Source organism: Pseudopipra pipra, chromosome 6 (assembly GCF_036250125.1).
Source record: "Pseudopipra pipra isolate bDixPip1 chromosome 6, bDixPip1.hap1, whole genome shotgun sequence".
Lineage (NCBI taxonomy): Eukaryota > Metazoa > Chordata > Aves > Passeriformes > Pipridae > Pseudopipra > Pseudopipra pipra.
The window spans coordinates 8203428-8225730 of NC_087554.1; the positions used below are offsets into that span (position 1 = coordinate 8203428).

The following is a 22303-nucleotide window of genomic DNA, read 5'->3' on the forward strand; positions in this document are numbered from 1 at the left end:
ACGGTGGGGATGTAGCACCCATGTGGATGGGTGTGGCACTGATCCGTAGGGACGGGGGGTGTGATGGGAACAGAACAGCCGGGTCACAGGTGTCTGTGCTTCCCTTCAAAGGTCCAAGAAGGAAATCAACAACTCCCACATCCAGGAGGTGGTGCAGACCATCAAACGGGTGAGTTCACAGGGGGGCCTGGGGGCGTGGGAGGGTCGGGAATGATGGGAAAGCCTGGCAGGAGCACGGACACCCCGAGCACGTCGGAGCTGCCCTTCGGAGACCCAAAGCTAAGTCCATGTCTGTGTGTCTGTCTGTGACACGCTGTGTCTGTCCGTGGGTGTGTCCCTGCTGTCCCTGGGGGTCTGGGTGTGTCCGTGTGTGTTTCTGTGTCCATCTGTGTCCTTGTGTCTGTATGTCTGTTTGTCCATCTGTGTCCATGTTTTCTGTGTGTTCTTGTCTGTGTATCTGTGTCCGTGTGTCCACCTCTGTGTCCGTGTGTCCATCTCTGTGTGTGTCCATGTGTCCTTGTCCATTTGTCCATCTGTGTGTCCATGTGTATGTCCATCTGTCTGTGTCTGTGTGTCCATCTGTGTGTCCATGTTTCTGTCCGTGTTGGTGAGTCCCTGTGTCTGTCCGTGTGTCATCTGTGGGTCTGTTTGTTCCTGTGTCCGTCTGTCCGTGTGTCAGTCTGTGTGTCCATGTGTTGGTGCGTCCATCTGCCTGTGTATCTGTTCCTGTGTCTGTCCATATGTCTGAATGTGTGTCCATATGTCTGTCCATGTGTCTCTATGGTCTACCCATGTCTGTCCGTCGTGTCTGTCTGTGTGTCCGTGTGTGTCCCTGTGTCTGTCTGTGTCTGTGTATCTGTGTCTTTCTGTCTGACTCTGTCCATGTGTCTGTCTGTCTGTCTGTCTGTCTCTCCATCTGTCTGTGTGTCCGTCTGTTTGTTTGTCTGTCTCTCTGTGTGTCCTTCTGTCTGTCCCTGTGTTTGTCTCTCTGTCCATCAGTCCATGTGTCCTTCTGTCTCTCCGTTTCTCCGTCTTTGTGTCCGTCCGTCTGTCTGACCCTGTGTCCATCTGTCTGTCCATTTGTCCATCTGTCTCTGTGTCTGTCTGTTCTTCTGTCCGTGTGTCCATCTGCCTGTACGTTTGTCTGTCCATCTGTCTGTCCTTGTGTCTGTCTTTCCATTTGTCTGTCTGTGTGTCCATCTGTCTGTGTGTCCATCCCTGTGTCTGTCTGTCCTTATGTCCATCTGTCTGTCCCTGTGTCCATCTGTCTATCCATGTGTCCATCTGCCTGTCCATGTGTCTGTGTATCTGTCTGTGTATCCGTGTGTCTGTCTCTCTGTGCGTCTGTCCATGTGTCCATTTCTCTGTCCGCGTGTCTGCGTGGCTGTTTGTCCGTGTGTCCATGTGTCTGTCTGTGCGTCAGTTTGTCTGTGTCTGTGTGTCAGTCCCTCTGTCTGTCCATGTGTGTGTCTGTTTGTCCGTGTGTCTGTCAATGCAGCTCCCTGTGTGTCCCTGAGTCCATGTGTCTGTCCATGTGTCCATCTGTTGTTGTGTCTGTGTGTCTGTGTCCGTTTGTTTGTGTGTCCGAGTGTCTGTCTGTCCGTGTGTCTGTGTGTCCATGTGTGTGTCTGTCCGTCTGTCTGTCTGTGTGTCCATCTTTCTGTCCCTGTGTCCATCCGTGTGTCCGTCTGTCCATTTGTCCTTCTGTCTGACCCTGTGGCCATCTGTCTGTCTGTCAAACTGTCTGTTGGTCTGTCTGTCCATTTGTCCATCTGTCTGTCCCTGTGTCTGTCTGTCTGTCCATCTGTAGGTCTGTCTGTCTATGTGTCTGGCTGTCCCTGTGTCTGGCTGTCTGTCCATCCATCTCTCTGTCCCTCCGTCTGTGTGTCTGTCTGTCTGTCTCTCCATTTCTCCGTCTGTATGTCCGTCTATGCATCATCCCTGTGTCTGTCAGTCTGTCCATATGTCCATCTGTCTGTCTCTGTCCATATGTCTGTCTGTCCATCCCTGTGTCCATCTGTCTGTCTGTTCATCCGTCTGTTTTTCCGTCTGTCTGTCCATCTGTCTGTCCCTGTGTTCGTCTGTCCGTCTGTCTATCCATGTGTCCAGCTGTCTGTCTGTCCCTGTGTCTGTCTGTCCGTGTTTCCGTCTGTCTGTCAGTCCATTTGTCCATCTGTCCTTTTGCTTATCATCCGTCTTTCTGTCCGTCCATCTGTCTGTCCAAGTCTCCATCTGTCTGTCCCTGTGTCCATCCATCTCTCTCTTTGTCCGTGTGGCCATCTGTCTGTCCGGCTGTCCATGTATCTGTCTGTCTGTCCGTGTTTCCATCAGGCTGTCTGTCTGTCCATGTTTCTGTGTGTCCATCCATCCATACGTCCGTCTGTCCCTGTGTCCCTCTGTCCATCCGTGTTTCTGTCTATCTGTACATGTGTCCGTTCCTCTGTCCGTTTGTCTGTCTGTCCATCTGCTTCTCTGTCCAGTCCATGTGTCCATCTGTCTCTCTGTTTCTCTGTCTGTGTGTCTGTCCCTATGTCTGTCTGTCCCTATGTCTGTCTGTCTGTATGTCTGTCTGTCCCTGTGTCTGTCTCCGCGTATCCCTCTGGCTGTCTGTCCATCTGTCTGTCCCTATGTCCGTCTGTCTGTCTGTGTGTCCCTCTGTCTGTCCATGTGTCCATCTGTCTGTCCATCTGTACGTGTGTCTGTCTGTCAGTTTGTTCATCCATCTGTTTGTCTGTGTGTCTCTCTGTTTCTCCATCTGTCCCTGTGTCTGTCGGTCCGCCCATATTTCTGTCAGTCTGTCCATTTGTCTGCCTGTGTGTCCATCTGTCCATATTTCTGTCTGTCTGTCATTCCATTTGTCCATCCGTCTGTCTGTCCATGTGTCCATCTGTCTGTCAGTCCATTTCTCTGTCTGTCCATTTCTCTGTTCATCCGTCTGTGTTTCCCTCTGTCAGTTTGTCCATCTGTCCAAGTCTCCGTCTCTCTGTCCCTGCATCCATCTGTCCATCCCTGTCTGTCTGTCTGTGTTTCCATCTGTCTGTCCTTGTGTCCATCCATCTGTCCATTTGTCCGTCTGTCTGCCAGTCTGTCTGTCCATCTGTCTGCCTCTGTCTGTCCCTATGTCTGTCTGTCTGTCCATGTGTCCAGCTGTCTGTCCCTGTGTCTGTCGGTCCATCCATATTTCTGTCAGTCTGTCCATTTGTCTGTCTGCCCCTGTGTCCAGCTGTCCATCTGTCCATGTTTCTGTCTGTCTGTCACTCCATTTGTCCGTCTGTCTGTGTGTCCACCCATCTGTATGTCTATCCATCCGTCTGTCTGTCCATGTGTCCATCTGTCTGTCTGTCCATCCATCTGTCAGTGTGTCTCTTTGTCTGTCCCTGTTTCCATCTGTCTGTCTGTCTGTCTGCATGTCTGTCCATTTGTCTATGTGTCCGTCTGTCTGTCCAAGTCTCCATCTGTCTGTCAGTCTGTCTGTCTGTCCCTGTGTCTGTCAGTTGTGTGTCCATCCATCTGTCAGTGTGTCAGTTTGTCTGTCTGTCCCTGTGTCTGTCCATCTGTCCATGTGTCTGTCTCTGTGTCTGTCTGCGTGTCCATCTGTCTGTGTTTCCATCTGTCTGTCTGTCTGTCCGCGTGTCTCCGTCCCTGTGTCTGTCTGTCCGTTTGTCTGTGCATCATCTATTTGTCCGTGTATCCATCTGCTTCTCCATCTGTCTGTCCCTGTGTCCGTCTGTCTGTCCATGTTTCCATCTGTCGGTCCATCTGTCTGTCCGTTTGTCTGTTCATCCATCTGTCTGTCCATGTGTCCATCCATCTGTCCATTTGTCCATCTGTCTGCCTCTGTCTGTCCCTATGTCTGTCTGTCTGTCCATGTGTCCAGCTGTCTGTCCCTGTGTCTGTCGGTCCATCCATATTTCTGTCAGTCTGTCCATGTCTGCCCGTGTGTCCATCTGTCCATGTTTCTGTCTGTCTGTCACTCCATTTGTCTGTCTGTCTGCGTGTCCACCCATCTGTATGTCCATCCATCCGTCTGTCTGTCCATGTGTCCATCTGTCTGTCTGTCCGTCCATCTGTCAGTGTGTCTGTTTGTCTGTCCCTGTTTCCATCTGTCTGTCTGTCTGTCTGGCCGTGTTTCCGTCTGTCTGTCTGCAAGTCCGTTCATTTGTCTATGTGTCCGTCTGTGTGTCCAAGTCTCCATCTGTCTGTCCATTTGTCCATCTGTCTGTCGGTCTGTCTGTTTGTCTGTTTGTCCCTGTGTCTGTCAGTTGTGTGTCCATCCATCTGTCAGTGTGTCAGTTTGTCTGTCTGTCCCTGTGTCTGTCCATCTGTCCATGTGTCTGTCTCTGTCTGCATGTCCATCTGTCTGTCTGTCTGTGTTTCCATCTGTCTGTCTGTCTGTCCGCGTGTCCATCTGTTTTTCCGTCTGTCTGTCCCTGTTTCCATCTGTCTGTCTATGTGTCCGTTTGTCTGTCCATTTGTCTGTCTGTCCATGTTTCTGTCCCTCTGTCCCTGTGTCCCTCTGTCCGTCCATTTGTCCGTCTGTCTGTCGGTCTGTCGGTCTGTCTGTCCCTGTGTCTGTCTCTGTTTCCATCTGTCTGTCTATCTGTCCCTGTGTCCATCTGTCTGTCTGTGTGTCCATCTCTCTGTCCATGTGTCCGTCCCTGTGTCTGTCTGTCTGTGTTTCTGTCTGTCAGTCCGTCCATCTGTCTGTCCCTGTGTCTGTCCATGTGTCCGTCTGTCAGTCTGCCTGTCTGTCCCTATGTCCATCTGTGTGTCCATCTCTCTGTGTCCAACTGTCTGTCCATCTGTGTGTCCATCCATCCATCTGTCCATCCCTGTGTCTGTCTGTCCATGTGTCCATCTGTTTGTCCCTGTGTCTGTCCCTGTGTCCATCTTTCTGTTAATCCATGTGTCCGTCTGTCTGTTTCCATCTGTCCATCTGTCTGTATCCCTCTGTCTGTCAATCCGTCTGTCTGTCTGTCACTGTGTCCATCTCTCTGTCCCTGTGTCCATCTCTCTGTCTGTCCATCTGTCAGCGTGTCCATTTGTCTGTCCCTGTTTCCATCTGTCTTTCTGTGTGTCCCTCTGTCTGTCCCTGTGTCTGTTTGTCTTTCCGTCTGTCCATGTCTCTGTCCCTGTGTCTGTCTGTCCGTTTGTCTGTGCATCATCTATTTGTCCGTGTATCCATCTGTTTCTCCATCTGTCTGTCCATGTTTCCATCTGTCAGTCCATCTGTCTGTCCGTTTGTCCGTCTGTTTCTCCGTCCGTCTGTCTGCATTTCTGTCCGTCTGTCTCTGTTTCCATCCGTCTGTCCATTTGTCTATCTGTCAGTCGGTCTGTTTGTGTGTCCGTCCATCTGTCAGTGTGTCAGTTTGTCTGTCTGTCCCTCTGTCTGTCCATCTGTCCCTCTGTCTGTCTGTCCGTGTGTCTGCGTGTCTGTCTGTCCATCGGCACCTGTGTCCATCTGTCTGTCTCTCTGTCCATCAGTTTGTGTGTCGGTCTGTCTTTCCATTTCTCCATCTGTCCGTCCCCGTGTCCATCTGTCTGTCAGTCCATTTGTCTGTCTGTCTGTTTCCCTCTGTCAGTTTGTCCATCTGTCCAAGTCTCTGTCTCTCTGTCCCTGCATCCATCTGTCCATCCCTGTCTGTCTGTGTTTCTGTCTGTCTGTCCCTGTGTCCATCTGTCTGTCTATCTGTCTGTCTGTCCATGTGTCCATCTGTCTGTCCGTGTGTCTGTCTGTCTGTCCATGTTTCTGTTTGTCAGTCCATTTGTCTATCTGTCCGTGTGTCTGTCTGTTTTTCCGTCTGTCTGTCCCTGTGTCCATCGGTCCATCCATTTGTCTGTTCATGTCTCTGTCTGTCCGTGTGGCCATCTGTTTGTCTGTCTGTTCCTTTGTCTGTCTGTCCCTGTGTCCATCCATCTGTCCGTGTGTCCAGCTGTCTGCCTGTGTTTCCGTCTGTCTGTCTGTCCAAGTCTCCATCTGTCTGTCCCTGTGTCTGTCTGTCTGTCCGTCCATGTCTGTCCGTTTGTCTGTCCGTCCATCTGTCTGTTCATCCGTCTGTGTGTCCAGCTGTCTGTCCGTATTTCCATCTGTTAGTCTGTCCGTTTTTCAGTCTGTCCATCTGTCCCTGTGTCCCTCTGTTTGTCTGTCTGTCTGTCCGTGTGTCCAGGTGTCTGTCCATGTTTCCGTCTGTCAGTCTGCCTGTCTGTCCCTACGTCCATCTGTGTGTCCATTTGTCTGTCTGTGTGTCCATATGTCCATCCGTCTGTCCCTGTGTCTGTCTGTTCTGTGTCCATCTGTCTGTGTTTCTGTCTGTCTGTCCCTGTGTCCATCTCTCTGTCCCTGTGTCAGTCTGTCCGTGTTTCCGTCTGTCTGTCCATCTGTCAGTGTGTCAGTTTGTCTGTCCATTTGTCTGTCTGTCCCTGTGTCTGTCCATCTCTCTCTGTGTCTGTCTGTCCGTGTTTCCCTCTGTCAGTTTGTCCCTCTGTCAATCCATCTGTCTGTGTGTCCATCCCTGTGTCTGTCTGTCCACGTGTCCATCTCTCCATATTTCCGTCTGTCTGTCCCTGTGTCCGTCTCTCCGTGTTTCCAACTATCCATCTGTCCTTGTGTCCATCTGTCAGTGTGTCCGTCTGTCTGTCCGTGTCTCCATCCCTGCGTCTGTCTGTCCATTTGTCTGTTCATCTGTCTGTCCCTGTGTCCGTCTGTCTGTCCATGTGCCCAGCTATCAGTCTGTGTGTCCGTCTGTCTGTCCAAGTCTCCAGCTATCTGTCCCTGTGTCCCTCTGTCCATCAATCCATTTGTCTGTCTGTCCCTGTTCCTCTGTCCGTCAATCCATCTGTCTGTCTGTGTTTCCCTGTCAGTTTGTCCGTCTGTCTGTCCCTGTGTCCATGTCTCTGTCTGTCCATGTGTCTGTCTGTCTTCCTGTGTGTCCATCTGTCCTTTTGTCTGTATGTCTGTCCATGTTTCTGTCTGTCTGTCAGTCCATTAGTCTGCCTGTCCATCTGTTCATCCATCCGTGTGTCCAGCTGTCTGGCCATGTTTCCGTCTGTCAGTCTGTCTGTCCATCTGTCCCTGTGTCCATCTGTCTGGCAATCCATTTGTCTGTCTGTCCCTCTGCCTGTCTGTCCATGTGTCTGTCCCTGTGTCTGTTTTTCTGTCTGTCCATCTGTCTGTCCCTGTGTCTGTCTGTCCATGTGTCCATCTCTGTATCCGTCCGTCTGTCAGTGTGTCCATCTGTCTGTCCATGTCTCTGTCCCTGTGTCTGTCTGTCTGTCCATCTGTTTGTGTGTTTATGTGTCCATCCATCTATCAGCATGTCCATTTGTCTGTGTGTCTGTCCGCGTGTCCGGTGTGTGTCCCTCTGTCCACAAGTCCATTTGTGTGTCTGTCTGTGTCCCTGTCTCTCTGTGCCCACATCCCGGTGTCCGCACTCCCTCACCTGTGCCGGCTGTCCCGGTGTCCCTGGCTCCCGCTGTGTCAGAGCTGGACACGCTCTGGGCTGGGCCTTGCTGGGCTCAGCTGGGGCTGCCCCAGGCCCAGGGTGTAGAACTGGAACCTGAGGGGGGTCACTGGATTGTGTTTAAAGGTGATGGAGAGGACGCGCCGGCTCCAGCAGAAACTGGAGGAGAAGCAGGCGGAGCGCCTGCGATCCATCACGGAGATGGAAAGCCAGGTAAGGCCTTACAAGGCTCCAGGACGACGCTGTTCCATAGCACAGCGAGTCCAAGCCCCAGGGATCCACCTTTATTGCCCCCTCAGCGCCCCCCCCCCAGCACCCAATCCCCAGGGATCCACCTTTATTCCACCCTCAGCCCCTCACCCCAGCACGCAGCCCTCGGGCGCTGAGCAAGTGCATGAGGGGCCCACATGGTCCCCCAAAGCAGCCATGGCTCATCCCAGAGCTCCAGTGTGTGGGAATGACACAAGTCTCCATCTGCAGCTCCAGCAGCAGGCACTGGCGGAGTACGAGGAGAAGGTGAGAGCTCTGAACGTGGAGGTGCAGGAGATGGTGAAGAACTACACCAAAGCCGGCTTTCCTGCAGAGCCACAGACTGGGCAAGCAGGACAGAGCATTCCTGAGGGAGACCAGGGCTCTCCAAACCAAGTGGAAGCAAACGTCCCAGTGGCGGAGGTGTCCGGGCTTACACTGGCCATGCCTGAGCTCCCGGGAGCTGGAACGGAGGTGGAGATTGAAGAGAGTGTGTTCTGAGACAAGTCCCTTCCTTACTGTTCATTGCAGGAAGAGCTGTGGAAGTAAATGGTGAAGTTAAATACCAGCTTCCCAAAGTACTGCTATCCCTCTTTCCACTCAGGGAGCTCCTGAAATCCTTCAGCAAAGCACTTAACGTTTTTATCCCAGGTATTTGGAAGTTGTCTGGAGAGCTCACCCTCCAGAGCACTCCCCTCCGTGTCCCCCAGCCTGAGCTCTGACCTATGTCAGCAGTGGGAAGGGGCCTGTGCCTGCAGACCAGCTCCAGGTTGGCATCACAGCAGCAGCTCCAGGAATATCTCCTTGGCATTCACACCAGGTGTTACAGTAGCAGGGATGGGGGTGGGAACTGGGCTCAGTCACACACACCCACAGCAGAGGGGGTGCTGCAGGAGCACAGTTACACCTGATGCTGCAATAACAGACATGAAAACTGCTGCTATGAAAACAAAGTCAAGCTCAAGCAGGTCTGAGACAGGATGTTCCAAGCCTGGCCTGACATCCTACAAGAGCCCACAGCTGCCCTGCAGTGTTACCAGAGGACTGGAGGGATGGACTGGACGTTTCTGACTTATTTATTTTCTAAAACAATAAACCACTGCATTTCCTAACAAATGAGATCCCTTGTTATTTAACCACAGGTGGGGCGGGAGCACCGTGTGTCCCTGTGCGCTCGTGTCTGTCCATGGCCTTGTGCGGGTGTATGTCTGTGGCTCTGTCAGTGTGTGTGTCCGTGTGTCTGTCAGTGTGCATGTCTGTATGTCCATGTGACTGTCCAGTGCGTGTCCATGTGTCCATCAGTCTCTCAGTGTGTCCGTCCGCGTGTTTGTCCATGTTCATGTGCATGTCTGTGTGTCCAGGTCTGTCCGTCCGTCAGTGTCTGTCAGTGTGTCCATCCACATGTCGATCCGTGTGTCCGTGTGTCCGCCAGTGTGTGTCCGCCAGTGTGTCCGTTATTGTGTCCATCAGTGTGTGTCCCTGTGCCCGTCAGTGTGTGTCTGTGCATCCATGTGTGTGTCCGTGTGCCTGTCAGGATGTCTCTGTGTATGTCCATGTGTCCGTCCATGTGTGTCCATGTGTCCATGTCCTTCTGTGTGTGTCAGTGTGCCTGCCCATGTGCGTGTCCTATGCATGCCCATGTGTCTGTCTGTGCATCTGTCATTGTGTCTGTCCGTGTGCCAGTCAGTGTCCATGTGTCTGTTTGCTTGTCTGTCTCTCAGTGTGTGTCCGTTTGTGTGTCTGTGTGTCTGTCAGTGTGTCCCTGTGTGTGTCCGTGCATCCATCAGTGTGTGTCCATGTGTCCGTGCACCCCCCCAGCAGCACAACTCACACCCTGGTTCGGTTACTCACAGGCTGCAGAGGAGAGGGGCCACCTCATCTTCCAGCACTACTTCATCCCATGGAATTCAGACATCCTCGAGGATTCCTTCACGTGCAGCCCTGCCGTGGTTTTGCTCACCTGCTGAGCACGGAGTGATGTGGTGGTTGGGTCAGACAGGTCACTCCTGAGGCTGTTACAGAATCCAGATTCAGTGGTAACTAAGACTGGTCTGACACGGAGCAGAACATTTAGGCACATCTCACCTTCTCTCCATGTTTTCACCTTTGAAGTGCCACATTCTAGGTCTTGTTCTCTACCACTAAATTCTCTGGCCCAAAATATTTATATTAGTCCAACTTTTGTACTATAATAGTAAAAAATTAGATAATGGGGATTCCTAAGCAGAGGAGGACTCCAACTCCAGCAAGGGATACCAACAGGAGACACTGTACATGCAGGATCCAAATTATCTTTTGCCTCCAGAATGGAGACAGTTCTGATATGCCCATTGCACTTACACAAGGAATTACTGCACAGTAGCTCTTGTATTTTAGAGACACCCTTCCTGCCTCACACATAACCCACGTGGTCAAGATTATCAAGATTATTACTTGCTGTTATGCCTATTTATCCCCAGGACCCAAGGCACAGCCAAAAGCTTTCTGCAGGCTGCAGGGACAAGGGTGGGGTTCTCCTCACCAGACTCAATCTTAAATTTGGGAGCCTTGTTTGACCCAGGGTCCATCTGTAACCACAGGTTAAAAGAGAGGGGCCTCCAGAGAAAGATTTGTCCCAGGATAATAAGGTGCTTCATCCAACAGCAGAGGCCTGTCTGAGGGGGACAGGCACCATTATACATAAACCAGTGCAGCTGGGACCTGACAGCACTCCCTGAGCACCCGTTTGATTCAGCAAATTGTTCCTATAAATCCCACCCACCATCTTCAAAGGCCTCCTGGAAGCTGATTGCCAGGACTGTGCCAGCATGGAAAAGGCTCGACATGAGCAAAGCTGACAAGAGGGAAAATAAAAGGAGAGGATTCAGGGAAAACATGACACAAAACAACAGCAAACCCCGAGACACAAGTGTAACCTCGTAGAGAAAGATAGAGAAAACAACATCTCCAAGCATAATTACCCACTGAGTAGGCTCTGGGCTCGTCAGAGAAGAGGCCACACGTTGTTGTATACTCAGATCTCACTTAGCACACGAGAAATCCTGACCTGAATACTACTGCAATGCAAATTCCAAACCTGCTCTGGATCCTCATGCTCCTGCCTGGTTCCTGGGGAAGGAGCTGTCGGCCCTGGAGATGGAGCTTCAGTCTTTCAGCTAATCTAAGTTTATTTTAGGATTTATGTTTGATTCCACACCCATCTAAGTAATGGAGCAGTTAACTGGTGATGTGCCGTGCATGAACTGCAAAGAGAGAAACACAAGCAGCAGGAATTGCTTTCTGCATCCCTCAAATATGGTCATGAGGGTCTAAAATTTTATAAGATACTTGAATGCAATTTTTCCAGGGCCTTCCCTCACTGTGTTTAGGCAGACTTAGGCTGCAGTACAAAAATGGTGTTGAATGTTAAACCTGTCATACCTGTCTCCAAGAAACGTTTGTTTCAGGATCCAGGCTCCTGCCCCACTCTCCTCTTGCTTTAAAAGCCACGTAGCCACAGAACAGGGAAGTAAGACCAGACTCTAAGGTTCACACTCCCAACTCTGAACTACAGACACATTGTGAAGCATCTCAGCACCGCAACAGCCTTATGAATAAATCAAGATCTACTTTAATTTAAAACACAAGTGCAAAGGATTCACAACTACAGACCAGCAGGAGTGTTTGTTTCAAATTATAAATCTTTTCCAAGCCCTGCTCTTTTGCATAAAAAAAAAGTAATATATCTGAAATACATAAACATTTTAAGTCAAAAATTTTCCAGTGCAGCTAAGGAGGAGCTAAATGAATTAATTTCAATCAACTCCATCAGCCCCAAACTTAGACATCCAGTCTAGGCAAACCCCCTGTGACCCCTCTACCTGCCACAGGTGAGGGAGAGAGTGATTTCATCCTTCAGCAGGTGTCTGAGACAAGGGGGTGAGCCCCCCTCCACAGGTGTTCCCTCCCCACAGATATAGAGCCAACCTACACGCTCCACAGACTGGGTGCCCACCCTGTGATGGCATCAGTGCAGATCAATTCCGTCCCAAATTACTTCAAGTAATCAACTGTGGCTTCAATTTTGAAGCAGGATCTGTAACTGGAGCAAATAGCAGAGGACAGAGATTATGAACATCTTCTGAAGAAAATGCAATTCTGAGGTTAGTTTCTGGCACAGAAGGACTGTCCCGAGAATAACTTAAATTCCAGTACATTTGCATGTGGAGTTTCAAAACAAAATCCCAGTTCCACATGCAAAAGCATATTCTTGAGACCTCACAACAACACACACCGTCACTGTACAATGTTAATCCTGACCTAGAGTCCAATTACCTTGAGGATCTCACTGACCAGAGAGTGTAGCACACAAAATACCTAAAACTATGTTAAAAGAACTCAAAGAGCTGTTTAGACAACCAGAAACCTTCCAGATGCCAAGGGCTGGTGGGGAAGGGCAGACCAACAGCCAGACAGCAGAGGTGTCTCCCTACATCCTGCAGCAGCCGCAGGGAGATGGAGGTTGGACAAACACCTCCCCCGAACACAGAGATCAATCCTGGGATGTGCAGCACAGCTCAAACTTTTCCATTCTGTCTCCTACAGCATCCCCAAAATGCCACCCAACAACTGCCTCAGGGCAGCATTTCTCAGCCTCTCCTGGGAGAAGGAGCTGGGAAAGAAAGGTGCCTGGAAAGCAGCCCCAGGAGCAGGCTGCCCACACCCCAGCCAGCACCAGAGGTCTTGCACGTGGTGAATTGTCAACCACAAGGACCTGGTGGTGGGAGCACCTGGTCTTCACAGAGTCCACTTGGAGGCCTGTGTTCAAGGGTTTCCAGAAGCTTAAAATCATGAAATGGATTCAAGATTGACCACTAAACCATACACATTCCGCAGCAAAAGAGAAGCCTGTTGATGCAAGAGAGCCACTTAGAAACAAATATATACATATCACATCACTCCCGAGGGAAGTGTGGGCAGGTTTCCAGGTCCACATTTAACCCAAGGAAATTAAAATCGTCTGTGAAAAAGTCTCAGAGGAAAAAAATTCAAGTCTTTGTGCATTGTTTGACAGTTTAAAGGGGTCTGTGCCCCAAAATGAGTCAGCACGGGACTCCAGTGTAGAATGAAGGAAGCAAAGATCACATTTCTAACTGGGAAACATCATTCCAGTTCAGTGGTCAGCAGCCAAGGTGTGCAGAAACTCACAGACATTCAGATACACAACTTCAGACTCCGCTTCAAACGCCATCCTCCGGCAGCAGTGATTCCCAAGGCATGGAATACCCGCTTTATCCTTGGTCTCACCTGGATCTAGTCTGTATTGATTGTCTTCAGCAAAGGAGAAGCCCCAGAAGGCTGCAAATGCACGGACAGGATTCACACTCATCCTCTAAAACCATCGCTGACAAGCTCCAAGCACCATTCACAGGATGAAACCACCTGGGCTCTTCATTTTTTAGATTTCTTTTTTTTATAAACATTCCTTTTTCCCCACAATTTCCCCTCAGGCAGAGTCAGCAGGTGGAGGTGCGCTTCCTGTACTGTTGGATAAGGGGCACCAAACACTCTGGAAGTCCTGTCTGGAGCAAAAAGGGATGATCCAGAAGTTCTTGTGCTGTTGCTCTTTCCAACGGATCCCGAGTCAACATCCTTTCCAAGAAGTCTCTCAGAACTGGGGAGGTCTGTGAAAAAGCAACCAACCAAGTCAACCCTGCAAAGCCACCAGGCACAGCTCATGCAACACCAGGCTGCCCAGGTGGGCTTGGTTAAAGGGATCCTGCACCTTCCCCCTCTGTATCCCTGTTTTCCCAGCAATGTGACATGGTTCTCACACTTTTCATGTTAGGGACATAACCTTCTGTCACTGGTAGGCACAACACTTACACAGGTTGTTTTCTTTCCAATGGGACACAGCCAATTAAGACAAGCCTGCCTGGAGTGTCCTTCCATCCAGATCACTCCTGTTTCCCATTTCATTATTTTCTGCAGTTCAGCTCAATAATTCAGCAAGATTCCTGCTACCTGAGCACATCCCTTGGGTGGGAAGGGTGCCTCAATTCATTCTTTTACTGGTCACAGATTGTGGAAAAAGTAGTTCAATAAGATTCCCAAATTGGTTTTGAGAGCCTGGAACCCTCATGCTGCTGGTGTAAGAAGGTGAAAAAGCTGCAGAACAGGTACCAAAAAGCTGAATGACCTCCCAGGTTTGTCCTTTGGAAGAGCTGTAAAAGCCTGGAGTAGCCAGCCCCAAGCACCACTTCCAGGCCCTGCACATCTCCTGCTGGTTTAATCCTCCGCATCGTTAAAACGGAATAAAAAATGAACTTGGCTTATATTTATTTATTTACATGCTGTTAATGACATCCAGTTTAGGTTGGGGGCATTTTCCCAGCTCTGGCTCACTTAGAAGTAGAACATGAAATCCTGTTCACATTGAGCTACTGTTTATTTCAGGAGCCCTTTGGATGGGATCACTGGAGGTAGAAGGCATGGCCCAGCTCAGGACGAGTGCTGGGATCCAGCCTGTATCCCTGGCAGGGACTCTGCCCATGCCTTAGCAAAGCAGCAGGGACCATCCCAGTGATACCCCTTGAACCTGGTGCACCAGTACTTCAGTCACTGACCACAGGAAGTCAGGGACTGGCACCAGGAGGGAGGGTTGAGTTCCCCCAGGACATGGGGCAGGACGGCCCCTGGCCTGCGACCCAGAGATCTGCTGGAAGCCAGTCTGCTTAACTGGAGCGGAGCAAGACTATGATCAGCTCTGGCTGTCACAGCCAGACAGCAGGGCCATGTCACCAAGTCAGGTGTGACCCAGGCCAGGCTGGCTTTACACTGCCCAAGGAGGGCGAGCACTGGGTCCAGAACGTGACCATTACATTTTAATTAGTGTTGCAAAGGCGAAGAGGAGAGAGCAGCTGTTGATGTTAGTTCAGCAGTCTACTCTGTTAAATAATTCAGTTTTAGCAGCTGCAGATCCTCTGACTAACTGGAAAGGCCGGGTAGCTCAGGATGCTGCAGAAGCTGTTTGATCTCACAGGCTCAGCCTGGAATGAAAGGATTGCTCCAAGTGGAGACTGAAAGGTGATCACTGTTTCTTATGCCACTGCTACTTTTTCCTAAAAAACCATGAAGCCAAGTTCATCTTCAGAGCAGCTGCAGAGTCTCCACGAGCTCCTGTGTGTCCTGAGTTCTGCTGCTCTGACAATAACACAGTCTTTGCAGTCCTGAAGGCCGCAAAGCTGGAAACTCCTGAGGATCCTCCTGTTTCCTTCCCTGGAAGATGAGCTACTCTATCGACATCAGCAAGCTGGAAACTGCTGGGTCCAGCCAAGGCAGCTCTGATTTGCAGTCTCCATTTATGCCCAGGTGCCCTTACACTGTCAGCGCTATTCCCCACACAGCCACCAGCTGTCAGCAGCAGCCACCGAGGGCCCGGGGCCAAAGCACTTCCCAGGGAACGTCCTAGCAAGACCATTTCCACAGCCAGCTGTTCTGGGAACAGCTGATCTGGATGTTCCCCTGTGATAACCATCAGGTGTACAAGTGTTTGCCAGCATTCTCACCCTGTGGAAGTTCTTCAGTTTGGGAGGAGGACTGTCTCGGAGTCTCTTCATTGCCTGGACTGGAGAATCACTGAAGTAGGGGGGTTCTCCATCCACCATCTCTATCACCATGATCCCCAGGGACCAGATATCCACCTGTGGGAGCCAATGGCACATCAACACACACAGTTCAGAGCAGCAGGTCCTTGCTGTGTTGCTTTCACCAAGGCTGCAACACTCCACCCATGACAAATGGTACCAAGTCAAACACTGACCCCTTGATGCTCTTGGGCTCCTTACAGCAGTTTAACAAAGTCTGGCACAGGACTGAGCATCAGTGGTGTTGCAACATGTAAAGGTCTGCAAGTAACTGCCTGTGCTACACCTGGTTCCTTGGTAAACAAAACTCATTAGTCTGCTGCCACCTGCCCGAAATTCCAGAGCTCCCATCCCTGCCTTCCCCGAGGTGAGCCCCTCGGAGCTCACACCTCCTCCCCTCCCTTTCTGGCACCCATTTACTGATCTCTATCGTGTCACAGGCTGCTCCTTGCTCCCATCTGTCCACAGCTGGTATAAATCTAGGCCAAGCTTCAGGTGTAAGAATAGAATAAGTTTATGCCTCTTTCCTGGAAGCAGAACAATCTATTTTTCTACTGACTTTGAAAATATTGCCATCATCACAATCACATCTGTAGTCACGCTTGGCTTTGTTTTAAATAGAGTCTAGAGGCTCTTCCTAGAAAAGCCAATAGTTATTTTCCTGTGACACTTGGGAATATTATTTGCTCCCTCTCCTGATATTAGGGAGGTGTCCCTTACCTCGGTGGTGTATGGTATCCTGGCAATGACTTCTGGAGCCATCCAGTAGGGAGTACCCACCAGGGACTTTCTCTTGGGTACATCTTTACTGATCTGAGCACAGAAGCCAAAATCTGAGAGTTTGACCTGTACAAAGAGAAAAGCAACCAACCTTAGAAATCAACCTTAGACAACACAGAGGGAAACAGCACAGAAAAAAAGACATCAAAGGGAGTAAGAGGATGAGCTGCAAACAAGGGATTGGGAAGAGAAAGGAAGCAAGAGAGGAAAGCTGCAGCAGCAGAAGACAGGAAACAGTCTGTGTGAGGACACATACCCTGCCATCCAGCGTGAGAAGGATGGAGTCACTCTTGATGTCCCGGTGAATGACCCCCTGGGCATGGAGGTAGGACAGAGCCTGCAGCACCGACTCACACACCGTGGCAATCTGCTCCTCGTTCAGCCTGCAATCAGGGACAGGGCAGCTCAGCTGGGCAGGGACAGGGCTCAGCCACAAGGGCACAGTGCAATTCTCAAGTTAAATCACAGGTATTTGGTTCCCTACGGCCTTTACTATCTCACCTTCACCACTCTTCTATGGCTGCTAATGGTGGAAAACAGCTTTGACTTGATGGCTGGCAACTTTAAGTTTTTGTAGGTTTAATACAGAGAACTTGTATTTTAAATCCTGTATCTCAGTTCATTCTGCAAGATGCTGTTTCAAGCAGTTCTGACAGGCAGCAGTGCTGCTCGATGCCAAGGTGCTGCAGTAACTGGTGAGACAGCTCTTTTTAAAGCAAATATGGTAAAGCCATTGTTCACAAGGTTTATTGTGCAACCCCATCCAGAAAACATCTAAACACATTCTCTGATAGCAAACACAGGGATCCTTTGGGTTTTCCTGCACATACCTTGGGTACACTCACACCTAACTAGAGGCAGCACAGGTTACAAGCAGAGAAGACCCTCCTGATTTCCACCACTCTCTGTTAGCACATGGAATATGAGCACCAAGAACCTCACCTTTACGTTTAGATAACAAGAGGTGCACTTTCAGCCTGTCATGGATGGACTTTGGTTTCAGTCAAGTGTCTGCATAGTGTAAAACACATTACTGGAGAATTACCTTACTCCTGGAGATGCAAATCACTTATCCCCCTCAGTAAATGTTTAGTGACTGGAATGAGGGTATTTTCCTCCCTGGGAAAAACTGCAAAAGGTTTACTTCTGATAAATGTTATGGTTAGAACAGATCCTGTTTCTACCATGTGAAAAAACAAGTATTCATTAACAGGTTCAAAGGAAGCTTCATAAAACCAATCTAGGCTGAGGTCCCACAATGGAATTCAGACTGACTGGTGGATATAAACACATGGGCCCTTCACAAACCTCTTCAGCAATTTTTATCTGTAATCCCAATGCAATCTAAGAGCTACAGGAGTTTCACAGGCTCTGCAATGTTGTAACTCCTCAGGATTGAGTTGGTTCTCAGACACTGACATGTGTCTCTGAACTCGGTGCTAGAGGGCCAGCCCAGCTAAGTGTCTCCAGGACACTCCTTCCAGGTGGAGGCTACAGAGGACAATGTGGTTTTTCACACCTCCCAAACACACCACAGATGTGCTTCCAAAACACAGAATCCAACAGAGCAAGATATATGCCTTAAATCCACCACAGGATCTAGTCTGAGCACATGAGTGAACCAAGGGTATACTATGATTTTTAAAAAAACAAATACAATTGGTGTTAGCAATACTGCCTAATCATAACCAACTAAGATTCTGAATCTTCAAAAAGGAAAAGCTCATCCTACAGACTTTCCTGGTCAGTCTTTCCGTTGTTATTCCCTGTACCAGTTTCCAGCCTTGCAGGACTGCTGGGAAGCAGGAGGAGGGTGCTCCAGGCCATGGGTGGACCCCAAGGGCCATCTAAGAACAACTTCTCTGCCCTACAGAAATGCTTTGGGCACTAATGAATATCAAGTGGTGTGGATAAGGAAACAAATTTAGGAGAGTGTCCGGTAGCTGCTATCTTTAGGCAGTGAAATTTGGGAAGGAGTCCAAATCTCAAGGCTCTGTTGCACTTTTCCAGAGGAGTTAGTGAGGTTGAATTTGTGGCTAAGGTTGCACCACTGAAAACTATCTCTGCATGCTCTTTAATACTTATTCAATGAACTTCCTGGACAGGATTCAACAAATATAGTAAACAGTGGTTTTTTTATGAGTGCAGTGTTTTACAGGGAAGGTCATCAAGGAGATGAACAGTGGGTACCTAAAAGGATCAGTGCTGTGAAGGAGGTTCCTTCTATATCAGAAGTATTATCACATAATTCAGATGGATAACAGTTACAAAGTGTAGCAGTTTCAGGGCACAACAAACACAAGGTCTCAGAGGGAAACTACTCTTCCCAGAAATCCCCACTCTGCTCTTGCTCTCAGGTGTTGATGTTTTTGATTTTGCTTCGTACCTGATTTGAGACACAATGTCTGTGAGGGCTCCCCCCTGCAGGAACTCCATCAGCACCCAGAGCTCCTCTCCCACGAGGTAGCTCTTGTACATCTCCACGACATTGACGTGCTGATAGTCCCTCATTATCACCACCTGGAAATCCACAGGGAGCAAGTGACCACCACAAAAGCACTCACAGCACCCCACCCTCCCCAGCCAAGCAGGACTCACAGCCCTATGTATGGTAGCCCAGCGCAGAGCCCCCATCCCCCAGCAGTAATCCTTGGTACAAGCATAATCCTACTCAAAGGGAGACGGTCCTGCTCCTCCCTGTTTGCCGTGCTGGCTGTTCCCCCAGCCACGCCCTCCCTCACCTCGTTGAAGAGGAGCTCCCGGCGCTGCTGCTTCCTCAGGTCCATCATTTTCACGGCCACCTGGCGCCCCGAGTGCTTCTCCCGCGCGATGCACACGATGCCCGTGGAGCCCTCCCCGATCTTGACGTAGTTCTCCAGCATCGCCCGCGGATCCCCCTGGTCCACGACCATCCTCAGGGCAGCTTTGAACTGCTCGTGGGTCACCACCACGGGGTCCTCGCCGGCCGGCTGCCCCTTCCCAGCGGAGTCCGGGGGCAGGTGGAGGTTGCTGGAGCTGGTCTGGGTGTGCCGGCTGCGGGGGGACCCAGCTGGCGAGGGCCGGCTCAGGGGCACTGCCGCCGCCTTCTCCACTGCCGGGGACTTCTGGGGGGTCTCGGCTTCTGAGACCCCCCTGGGGAAATCGGAGGCGGGCGGATCTGGCGGGAGAGACTGGGCTTTGGCTGCAGGGCTGCGCGGGGAGCCCCACTGCTGGGGCCTGAAGAAAGCGTTAGGCTGCCAGAGGAACAAAGGGGAAAGGGGGAAAAACAAAAAGGCATGGTTGGGTCAACAAGCAGAAAGGTCAGGAATCAGTTTTGTGTCATTCCACTCTGCCCTAGCACAACTTGGAGCTGATTGGAGTCAAGAGCTCCAGGTCTGCCCAACACATGCTTGGATGAAGATCTGCTTGGATGCAGACCTTCAAGAACTCCTTAGGGAATGGGTGCTACACTTTAGGGACCTCCGAACTGAAGCATTTTAAAGGGAACTTTTTAAAGCACATGCTTTAAAAAAACCACCAAGACCCAAAACCCACAGAAAAAAAACCAGCTGCTAAAAAAGCATTCCAACCTCGCCACCAAAACTCAGGGGCAACCTGTGCTGCAGAGAATTTGAAAATCCTTTATCCCTCTGTGCCTCTGATCTTCCTCTGTATAAAAGGAAAGAGGATTCATGCCAAGGCTGTAAATCACTTTGATGTCTTGGCCTAATTCCCTTGGGGTAATTACACTCTGCCTACTGAAAACTCTCTCTGCACTTTCCACTGGTACCTGCAGAGCATTCCTGTCGATCAGGCACAGAACTAGCCCTCTGCTTTGGGAAAAGCACTGGGATCCAGGCCAGCTGGAGACAGCCAGCCTGAGACTCCAGCTACCCAGAGCCACCTGCCACCTTGGCGGCTCCAAAGTGACCGACTGTGAATTTGGAGGTTTTTGGAGACATCCCACTCCAGTGCCACACAGTTCAGTGTAGTGAGATCACTACACTCCTGTTCAGTGTAGTGAGATCACAGCCCATGGGAACGTGGCTTTGGGACACACATTCCCATGCGACCACTACACATGGGTCTCCCAAGAAGGATAAACCTTGTCATGCTCATACTCATCCTGGAAATGTTGATTAATTAAAATGCGACATCTAGCAGGTGGGGTATAAAATACATTATATACTTACATGTGTATATGTAAAATACACATAATATATGTATACAAACACATGCAAAATAATAGTGGAGCTGTTTCAGAATGAGCAAGCCAATCATTTGTATTATAGGGCAAAATTACTTCAAAGCAAAAAGCATTTTCTCTCTCACAATTCAGAGAGATTATTAATAAAGTTAAGATGAGAATGGGAACCAAAAACTGCCAATAGAGACTTTTTTAGAAGAAGAATCCTTTTCCCATCTCAGACAGGAAATAATTGTATAGGATTTAATTCCATGCACTTTGGGTTTTAATCAAGGATTTTTGTCAATAGCAGGATCTGCATAAGCCTCACAAAGACACAGGACTCACTTTCACACACACACAGGCCCTGAAAAATGCCAGTTAGTGGCATCAGGCACAGCACAAACACAAGTGGATGTCAGGAGCTCCTTCCTCCCCGAGTGCCAGCTCCACCCCTGCACTCCTGTGCTGACATGCTCACAGCGACACAGCATTTATTTTCCAAATCTCATTTTGTCTCAGGAGAGAGAATCCAAAAAGGTTTTCTGTAACCCCGAGCGTGCAGGAGGGGCACACAGCACACGTGCAGGCTCACACAGGTGTGTTATCTCCTGCTCCCACAGCTGACAGCCCAGTGGACACATCCTCAGTCCTGGGACACTGTGAGGTGTCACTGGTTCTCCCACTCCTGTCTCCCATACTGGGTTTAAAGGAAGGTTCACTCAACCTTCCCATGTGCCTGTTATGGCACCCACCTCCTAGGAAAGTGGTGGATGCTCTGTCCCATCCCTGGACATGTCCGAGGCCGGGCTGGACAGGGCTTGGAGCAACCTGGTCTCGTGGAAGGTGTCCCTGCCCGTGGCAGGGGGTGGAACAAGATGAGCTTTAAGGTCTCTTCAACACAAACCATTCTGGGATTCCATGGTTCAGTTGTATCCCTGTCCCTTTCACCTGCAGTTACACATTTCTCACACATCATCACCTCCACCTGAGAGGGAGACTCACATTGTCACAACCAGAGGCTGCTAAGAACACATCAGATAAACAACTCCCAGCTATGGCACAGATCCTTCCCTGGAGCAGGGAGATGGACTAGATAGCCCCAAGGTCTTCCCTGCTCCTCTCCTCTGACAAATACCTGGAGTTCAAATGCACTCAAGCACATCCATTTAGCTGGGAACCTCTGCTCCTGCTGAGGATGGCAAAGACACTCTGGCCAGGGAAGACACTAGCAGCCAGTTCTAGGTACTCCAGCCAGTGAGGATGAGCCCAGAGTCACTGAGACAGCAACAAGTGCAGCTTATGCTACACAAGAACTGCATTCCTTGAAAATCCCACTGCCTTGGAAAGGAAATCCACTGTGCCCAAAGCCTTGAGCCTGAGCCTTATGCAAACTGCAAGAAGCAGGTTGGAGACATCCCCTGTCCCTGCAACAACCTACAGGAGAATCAGTTTGGTTGGGATGGTGTTTCCTGTCATTATCCTCCCAGTTCAGGGACTCTGGAGCTGCTGCAAATTAGCCTGGCCCAATCCCAGCCCAGCCCAGCCTTTGAAGGCAGCGGCCAAGCCATGGGAAGTTGATGGGTGCTGGGTCAGCCTGGGAAGGAAGAGCAGCAGTGGCTGCATTTCCTATCCAGATCCAGAGATCTTCTCCCAGTTCAACACAAAGTGAGTCATCCATTCAGGACAGCTTTCCTGGGGGAGCTGTAGCCATGAGTTGTCCCACCCTTTCCAGCAGCCAGCATTTCCTGTGTGACAGCACCGTGGGTGCCGGTGCAAACCCTGACAGATACAGCTACACTCAGCCCACTCTCCGAGGCAGTTCTGGTTTGCACAGGCAGAACACATTACTAATGGAAGCCACAGCCATTTCCCAAATGGCAAAGGCTCCCTGATGCCAGTGGAATGGCACTGCAGTTATGCCTTTACCTCACAGAAGGGCACAAGTGAGTAAGTCCCCTCATCCTTGCCAGCCCACGCTCCTGCAAGTACAGCTCTGCCAACCAACCCTTCTCCCAGAGATC

The 22303-nt window shown here is 50.2% G+C and overlaps 2 protein-coding genes across 8 annotated transcripts in view; one reads left to right on the forward strand and one right to left on the reverse strand.

Moving 5' to 3' along the window:
- The window catches only part of PLCB2 (phospholipase C beta 2), a 48025-nt gene extending 39200 nt beyond the window's left edge, over positions 1-8825 (forward strand). For both annotated transcript variants that reach the window (XM_064659956.1, XM_064659955.1), the window contains 3 exons: positions 112-169; positions 7587-7673; positions 7941-8825. In XM_064659956.1, the coding sequence (XP_064516026.1) occupies positions 112-169; positions 7587-7673; positions 7941-8210 (415 nt within the window). In that variant the 3' untranslated portion in view covers positions 8211-8825. The remainder of the gene's footprint in view (positions 1-111; positions 170-7586; positions 7674-7940) is intronic.
- Positions 8826-11296: 2471 nt separating this feature from the next.
- Positions 11297-22303, reverse strand: part of PAK6 (p21 (RAC1) activated kinase 6) — a 42995-nt gene continuing 31988 nt past the window's right edge. For all 6 annotated transcript variants that reach the window (XM_064659986.1, XM_064659989.1, XM_064659988.1 and 3 more), the window contains 6 exons: positions 18856-19347; positions 18501-18634; positions 16371-16497; positions 16055-16180; positions 15257-15391; positions 11297-13372 (listed from right to left, as the gene is read on the reverse strand). In XM_064659986.1, coding sequence (XP_064516056.1) covers positions 13205-13372; positions 15257-15391; positions 16055-16180; positions 16371-16497; positions 18501-18634; positions 18856-19347 — 1182 coding nt within the window. In that variant the 3' untranslated portion in view covers positions 11297-13204. The remainder of the gene's footprint in view (positions 13373-15256; positions 15392-16054; positions 16181-16370; positions 16498-18500; positions 18635-18855; positions 19348-22303) is intronic.